Raw genomic sequence first — 8,786 nt, 5'->3', positions numbered from 1 at the left:
TAGAATTGAATCTATATCTATATCTTTCTATACTTCATTGCTTTCTATATGAAAGGAGAAAACTCAACCGTTTTTGTTAAGAGTTAAATGCTTGGTTTAGTCCCTGTGGTTTGTAAAATTTTCACACTTGTTCCCAATGATTTACTAATTACACTTGTGGTTCCAAAACTTGTCAAAAGTGCACTCGCTTGGTCCCCAGCCCTAACTTAAGTTAAATTTCTCTGTTAAAACCCCTCACGTGCTAACAGTGACGGACCCAGGATTTTATTTCAATGGGGTTCATTTTCGGGTCGAGTTAATGTGAGGTTTGAACTAGATTTAAAAAAAAATAAGAAAAATGGGCTTAACAAGGATTGAACCCATGATCTTTTGGTGGAAAAGAGAGAGATTTACCACTACACCAACTTTCTTTTTATTTCTATGGTGTCCACCTAATTTTATTTATGGGGTCCATATACAATTTAATATACCGAATCTACTATTTTTTTTTAAAAAGATTGGAGTCCGGGGACCCCGGTGGCACCAATGTGGGTCCGCCCCTGCGTGCTAATCACATGAGGGTAATTTGGTTCACCTTGATTTGATGTCTACTTTTGCAATTGCACAGTCCCTGGATGTCAGTTGATATTTATGGTTTTCCCTCTCATTTCTTCTCATCTCTCTCACACTAACACCAAGAAACCCTCCCGTCTCTTCACTTTCTCTGCAAAATCCAGGCAATTGAAGAAATAATCAGCCGTATAGGATCGATCGAACAGAATGGGTTGGTACATTAGGGACGAGTATGATGATTTCACTCCAGATCGTGATTACAGTAAGTTTTTTTGTATGATTGTGCTAAAGTTCAAACATTTAGCGATTTTGAAGTGTCTGATAGTGTTTTGCCTGTTTTTTTGTTATGATTTTTGAACAGAAGGAAACCCTAGTTTGTTTTCTGCAAAAATCTTCTATGGTGGATTTTTTAGGAGGGTTCCAAGCAGAAGGTATCTACAAGGAAGGTCAGTGTATGTGGATTACATTGACATTGATGAGTTTTCTGTTCATGAAGTTGATTGGATGATGCGAGAACTAAAGTTGTTGAAAGAAAAGGTGCCACTTTATTATCATTTTCAAATACCAGGTAGAGATTTAGATACTGGTTTGGTAGCTTTAGGGTGTGATGCGGATGTTCGTAACTTGTCAAAATATGTGGGTGAAAATAAGTTAATCAACTTTTACATTGAACAAGGAACATCTATTGTTGATACTTATTTAAAATCACCTGAGGGATCTAAGGTTGTTATTGAGGAATTAGCAGAGGAAAACCAGGAGATTGTTGGTGTTAGACAAAACAAAAAAAAAAGTTGGTACCTAGAAGGAGATTGATGCTTGAGTATGTTGAAGGGTCCTCTAGTGCTAATAAGAATACAAGTAATATAGAGATTGAGACTGATAATGCAGTAGGTAACAATGATAATGCAGTAGGTAAAAATGATAATCCAGTAGGTAACAATGATAATCCAGTAGGTAACAATGATAATATAGGGATTGAGACTGATAATGTAAAAGAGGGTACATGGGTAGATGGTTTTAACTTTGATGACATTGATTTTTCTGGAGAATTCCCAAACAATGAGGGTCATAAGGATAATGAGGGTGAGGGTAATAGGGAGGCTGAGGCTGAGGGTGAGGGTGAGGGTAATAGGGAGGCTGAGGATGAGAGTGGTAGTGAGGATGAGGGTGGTAGTGAGGCTGACTGTTCTCATCAAAGTGAGAATGAGGGTGATGATTCAGAAGACAGTGGCTACATAGTTGACAATGATTATAAGGTGGAAGAAATGGAAGTTGATATGAGGGACTTCAATGTTTTTGTAGATGAGGATGAAGAATATGTGGGCAGCCGTAATTCTGGCATTGATGATGATGTTAGAAATGAAGTGGATTATGAAAATGAACTTGATGACAACCTTAGCTATGAATCATTTGATAGCTTAACTGATGGATCAATGGAAGATTTTGAAACAAGAAGGAGCCAAAAGCTAAGGGAAATCAGGAATAAACAAAAGGTTAGCATTTGTTTACTTAACTGTTTATTATTTACGTAAACATTTGTCAAAATATTTACTTAATTGTTTGAACAGGGAAAGAGTAGGATGCATGAAGCAAGGTTTTACTTGGGTCAACAATTTGGATCTGCAAAGGAGGTTAAAGAACAAGTTAGGAGGCATGCCGTTCTTACCAAAAGGGAGTTGTCATTTTTGAGAAATGACAAGGCTAGGATTAGAGTAGTATGTGAAGGGAACGTCCCAGTTTACAAGAAAGGTGATGGGTTTGTGAAACAAGTACCCAAGAAGAGCAATAAGGGAAAATATGTTGGGCCCAAGCCCAATGAACCTATTGTTGGGCCTAGGTCCAGGGAATCTTTCAGTGGGTCTCAAAAGTCAAAAAAGGTACTCACTGCCTGCAAACTAGAGAAAGCCATCACCTCACAGCAAAGTTCATGGCTAAGGAGCCTGCTGTGAAGAGATTGGTTGAATGTAACAAAGACATCTCCGTGAGGACCATCCAAGAAGAGTTGGCAAGGAAGTATGAACTAAGGGTTTCAAGGATGAAAGCATTTAGGGCAAAGTCTCTTACTTCAAAAGAAGTTCAAGGTGACAACCAGGAACAATATTCAAGGTTAAGGGATTACATAATGGAGCTTCAAAGTGCAAATCCAGACACAACAGTGCACATTGAAGTTGAGTCTAAACCCAACCCAGATTCTACAACAAGGGTTTTCAAGAGAATCTACATTTGCTTGGGTCCACTGAAGCTAGGTTTCAAGGAATGTGGGAGGGACATACTAGGCTTAGATGGAGCTTTCTTGAAGGGTTCACAACAGGGTCAGGTATTAGTTGCAGTAGGCTTGGATTCCAACAATGGACTCTATCCACTGGCCTATGCAATTGCAGAAGCAGAGAACAAGGATTCCTGGACATGGTTTCTAGAATGTCTCAAAGATGATCTAGCATTACAAAACAACTCAAGGTTTACCTTCATTTCTGATAGACAAAAGGTTAGCCTATGCAATTTCTGATCCACTGTTTATAATTATTGGTTTGAATTTTAACATGTTTACTTTTTTGGGTGTTAATTTTAGGGCCTTATTCCTGCACTTGAAAAGGTATTCCCTGCTGCAGAACACAGGTTCTGCCTTAGGCATATTCACCAAAATATGAAGTTAAAATGGAGGTGCAAAGGCTTTAAAGATTGCTTATGGGCATGTGCAACAGCCAGAACAGGTAACTTGTTGATTCATTAGTTAATTAGTTAGGTAAAGATTGTTATGCCTTTATTGACTCATGTTCTTGTGTAATAGTACCTGAGTTTAGGGAAAAAATGGAAGAGTTGAAGAAGTTCAATGAGGAAGCATACAACTGGTTGGCACAAATTCCACCAAAGCATTGGTCTAGATCTCACTTCACAGGTAATATGCACAAACACTAGACCACATCTCAAATTAAGTACAAATATATTTATCACTTTAAACATTGCTTTATTGGTTTGGTTATAAATGTGTAGGTTGGGCACAATCTGATGTTCTACTGAACAACATGTGCGAAGTTTTAAATGCCAAAACTGTTGAAGGGAGGGAAAAGCCAATCATTTCATGCTTGGAATATCTTAGGGAGTATTTGATGAAGAGAATAGTCAATGTGATGAAGGTGCAACATCAGTGTAAGGGCCCCCTCACACCAAAGATAACAGAGATTTTAGATGAAATCAAAAAGGCTGCAGCCCAATGCACTGTGAAATGGTGTGGTGATAGTAGGTGGCAGGTACAAGGGACTCTTGGGCAGTATGTTGTGAACATCGAACAAAAGGTTTGCACATGTAGGAGGTGGGAAATTTCTGGAATACCATGTAAGCATGCTGTAGCTGTTAACTGGGATATGGCTGCACACAAACAACAGGTTGGGCCACCTGAGGATTGGGTCCATCCATGCTACTATCTGGACACTTGGAAAAAGGCTTATGCCTACAAGGTTGGTCCCATCAATGGTCCCAAACTCTGGCCAATATCACCAGTTCCAACAACATTGACCCCTCCACTTCACCACAAAGAAGCTGGCAGGCCAAAGAAAAAGAGGAGAAGAGACCAAGTGGAGGTTGAAAATGCCATGGAGAAGAAAGGTAAGCTGACAAGAAAGGGTGGGACTGTAACCTGTAAGAAATGCAATGTGAAGGGGCATAATTCAAGAAGCTGTAAGGAGCCAAAGAAAGGAAAGGCAACTGAAGGTGGTTCTGCAAATGATGTGGTAGCTGCTGTTGGTTCTGCTGGTGGTTCTGCAGCTGAAGAATAGGTTGGATGCTTTTGAAGGGCTGCATTTATATTATCTTTTGGTTATGTTAATCAGCCGTATGCTATAAACAATAATTGGTCATTTATGTTTGACATGTTTAACTATTGTGGCTTATGTTTATGCCACCATTTTGGTTGTCTATTATGTTTGACATGTTCATCAGTATACTTATGTCCATTTTGGTTGTCTTTATTATGGTTGTTGAGTGTCTTTATTATGGTTGCTTGGGTAATCAGCTATGGCGGTAATAAATAGCTTTGGCAGTTAAGTGTGTTTATTATGGTTGTTGTGTCTTTATTAGTTAGGTTTGTTGTGTCTTTATTAGGTTTGTTGGGTATTAAATGGTCATCCGTATCGCTTTTACACTTTATTAACAATGGTCATCCGTATCGCTTTTGCAATGGTCATCCGTATCGCTTTTGCGCTTTATTAACAATACCTTTGAACACCCAAAATCGACCGATTTCATTAAAGTAGTATTTGGTCAAATTACATAATTCACAATAACATTACACTCAAGCTAACAACATTGCAAACTGTAACCCTAATAGAAACAACAGTACTAAAATCAGCTTGTTCTTCCATCTTAGTTCAGTCCGAAGTTCATCCCTTTCTTGATCTGCCCTGTTTCTTGCTCGAAGTAGCCCTGGAATGATGCGAACAGCTCGTGGGCACATTGGCGGGTCAACCCAACCAACAAATCCAGGACACATGACATCCTGTCACATCAAACAATTCAAAAATTCGAACCAAATACAACATCGATTAATGAAAGCTATTGCTTACCGGTGATGGACATAAATAGAATCGACGTCCTGGGTTGTTGTCGGTCCATGATGTTCGAATAATGGCTAACTTTCTACATCGACAGGTTGCCATCTTCTATGGTTCCAGGAGAAACATGGGAGAGAGGAAATCTAGGGTTCCATGAAGAATACGGTCGTTATTATTGAGGGAAAAGAGAAGATAAGGTGGTTTTTATAATGGGCTCAAGGTGAAAAGACCAAATTACCCTCATGTGATTAGCACGTGAGGGGTTTTAACAGAGAAATTTAATTTAAGTTAGGGCTGGGGACCAAGCGAGTGCACTTTTGACAAGTTTTGGGACCACGAGTGTAATTAGTAAACCATTGGGACCAAGTGTGGAATTTTTGCAAACCACAGGGACCAACCAAGCATTTAACTCTTTTTGTTATGTAATTATTACATCATAAGTCTTGATATATAAAATCATATTAAATTTTAAAGTACTGCACCACATTCAAATTTCAAAGCTCTGACCCACATTCAAATTTCAAAGCTCTGCCCATATTCAAAATTCAATCTATACAAAATTCAATCCTCTGCCCTCCATTCTAAATTCCAACCTCTGGCCAGATTCAAAATTCAAAATTCTGTCTTCAGATTCAAAATTCAAACCATATATGTATAAAAAGTTCTGTCTAATTTCTCTGCTTATCAACTGAACTCTCTCTCTCTCTCTCTCTCTCTCTCTCTCTCTCTCTCTAAAATTCACCTTCTTCTTTCTCCATCCGTCGTTTCACGTCAATTCAAACCCTAATCTTCAACAAACGTTGAATATTCAAACGTTGATGAATGTCTCCAATTACAGCCTCTGATATGCAAGCCAATAATACTTCACAGGTTAGATTATAACTTTTGTTAACCGATAATGACTATCAAGCAATATTCAAACCCTAATCTGTTCAGAACTCAAGAATCAGGGGGTTTTTTAGGCAACTATAAATATTAATTTTAATATGGCAGGCATTGATTCCACAGACGTCGTCCATTAATCAATGTATAACTGGTAGGATACGATTGATCACGTCCGGAATAAGGAGGCCTGGGGGAGGATGGATCAGCGATCGGAGTAACAGACTTCGTGGATGAGGAGACAAAGACTCAGAAATTTATGTTAAATTTTGATCCATGGTAGGTCTTATTGGTTTCTTACACTTATTTGCTTCTGCTTAATGATACAAGATTGCTAAAATGTTTTAATTCGTCATATTCAAATTTCAACATGAAAGATGTTAAAATCTACTACCCATCAAGGGATGACCCGGATGCTGTTGAAGTTGATTATGCTCACATGGAATGTTTGTTGTCTGTTCTTCTGCCTATATGTCACAGCGCCCGACCCCACCCTGGGAGCGGGAGCCGCGAACCAGTCAGATGGTATCGGTGGTTATTAAATAGGCAGCGGAAGAATTTTTTTTTCATCAGTATCGTAGTTAGGAAATGATTTCAGAGTTTATAAAACATCGAACTTTTAATATTAAACAAATGGGCTAAAACCCATATTTAATTCAATTATTTTTATAGGGATAAACCCAAATAAAAAAACATAAATTTCTTCTTTTATTTAGGTATTTATAGCCACTTTATTTAAGCCTTCGGTGCTCCATAGTTGGCTTCTATTATCTTTACAGCAAATTACCTGAAACACGTTTTAAAAACAATTTATTAGTAATAAATACTGGCGAGTTCATTCCATTTTTATAAGATATATTGTTATACTTTACAACATTAAGGGTTTTTATATTTGTTTATATTTACCCAACTCAATCAATATTTGTCACATGGTGGCAGTTCTGGTGTGACGGTGGTCATATCAATCATTGGCTCATTTTCGTCCAATAGTAAAGTTTATCAAGTAATAGATATATCGTATATCTTATTATTATTTAAAGGTATATGTCACTAGGCGGTTCCCGTGACGATGGTCAAATCACTGTTGATCATTCTTTCAACTAGTGACTGGGGTCGTAACACTGTTGATCATTCTCTCAACTAGTGTCTTTGGTTATATCACTGTTTATCATTCTCTCAATTAGTGACTCTGGTCATATTTCTTGTCATATCACTGTTTGTCATTCTCTCAATTAGTGACTCCGAACTTAGTAGTGTCCCATAACATTTCTTTGTCAAATATATTTTCTATGTCACAAAACCAATTAGCTCAGAAAATGAAATATATCATTTTCTGTCAAATTAATAGCTATAACTTTATCAAATATAATATAATAATTAAATAATTGTGATATTATTATTTAATTTATTAACGTGACTAAGATTTAAAATATAATCTTAGTATATTAAAAGTAGAATATATTATATTTGACATATTTTATTATGATATACATTATTTTATAATGTTAATAGTAATTTAGGTTTATTAAATATATTTTCTTTAATGTAACTAATATATTTTAATAATGATTAATAAAGCTCTCTACACACTATTTAGATTTATTTCAAACATACATTAAATTTATTAATTATTTAATGTAAAAATAATATTAGTTATAGGCTATGGCCGCTGGGGCATAATTTCCCCATGCTAGTGGTCATGCTATTATTGGTTAACTTTTTGGCCATTAGTAACGAGTGTCAAGTAATGTATAAAACCTCTCATACCGGTAGTTATTGCGGAATACAAAAATTTAATCACTGTAAGTTTAACTGATAAATATTTAGGATTTTGGAAAGCATTTTTAAATATAACTGTATCACAAAAAGGTGATAAAAAGAAGAATGACTCACAAACTGTAAGAAAAGAGAATGAACTCACTTTGTAACTTTAGGGTTCAACTAGAAAGCCTCCTGGTATAATTTTGGGTATAACTCCTGAGCTATTTAATAAATATATAATGCACTCGCGTTAAATATAATAACCCAATTCAACTTTATCCCTACGTCAGGAGACAGAACCCCATCGAACTTAGTGGGGCAGCGCCTTGACATGCGTTACGAGGCCCTAGATCAATTGGACAGGGTATCAGTGATCAGGGGTTAACACACTTAAAGCGGGGTAGGGTTTTATTAATATTAAATAAATAATAAACAATATAGAATATTTTAGAGAGAGAGAGGGGAAGTTGGCGACAGGTATGAGAGCCATGAGCAAATTTTTTTGGTTTCATCTTATGCATGTATTTATAGACATTTTTTCTCCAAGAACCTTTGAGTGCACACAACAACTTTCTATCCTCTAATGACACGTACATACATACATGTAACTCACATTTAAGGTTAGTCATTATTATTATTATTATTATTATTATTATTATTATTATTATTATTATTATTATTATTATTATTTCTTTTTTTGAAAGCCACGTAAAAATCAAATCAATTGATATGTTAATATTCTTTTATTATTTTATATATTATAATTAATTCAGTTGCTTCATTTATTTGGCGCATATAACTTTTAAAATATGACATTTTATAAAACAATGAATATGTCATTAAAACGAGAATAATCTTATCTATATTTTGAACCAAGTTTCATTAAAAACGGAGTAAGTCCAAATATAATGTATTTTTATAATTTAATTATTAAACGGTTCCTAGGCCCGTCTAGGTACTTCATATTTCTAACAGTCAACTTACCCGTAATCTACCCATTTAATAATATAAGTTTTATATACTTTATTTTAATATAGAAAATAG

At 35.9% G+C, this 8,786-nt stretch overlaps 1 protein-coding gene across 1 annotated transcript; it reads left to right on the top strand.

Moving 5' to 3' along the window:
* Positions 1-2,587: 2,587 nt before the first annotated feature.
* Positions 2,588-4,325, top strand: LOC110888244. The gene is made up of 4 exons (XM_022135776.1): positions 2,588-3,037; positions 3,122-3,263; positions 3,341-3,448; positions 3,544-4,325. The coding sequence occupies exons 1-4, from the start codon at positions 2,588-2,590 to the stop codon at positions 4,323-4,325; spliced, it is 1,482 nt and encodes a 493-aa protein (XP_021991468.1).
* Positions 4,326-8,786: the final 4,461 nt, after the last annotated feature.

The sequence above is a fragment of the Helianthus annuus genome, chromosome 11, assembly GCF_002127325.2.
Source record: "Helianthus annuus cultivar XRQ/B chromosome 11, HanXRQr2.0-SUNRISE, whole genome shotgun sequence".
In the NCBI taxonomy this organism is placed as follows: Eukaryota; Viridiplantae; Streptophyta; class Magnoliopsida; order Asterales; family Asteraceae; genus Helianthus; species Helianthus annuus.
The sequence above is the reverse complement of the archived record's forward strand: the minus strand, read 5'-3'. Positions and strand labels throughout refer to the sequence as shown.

Coding starts and splice junctions, on each gene's coding strand:
- LOC110888244 (XM_022135776.1), top strand. CDS start 2,588: ATGAAAGCATTTAGGGCAAAGTCTCTTACTTCAAAAGAAGTTCAAGGT. Junction 3,264..3,340: donor ATGTGCAACAGCCAGAACAG/GTAACTTGTTGA, acceptor CTTGTGTAATAG/TACCTGAGTTTAGGGAAAAA. Junction 3,449..3,543: donor GTCTAGATCTCACTTCACAG/GTAATATGCACA, acceptor ATAAATGTGTAG/GTTGGGCACAATCTGATGTT.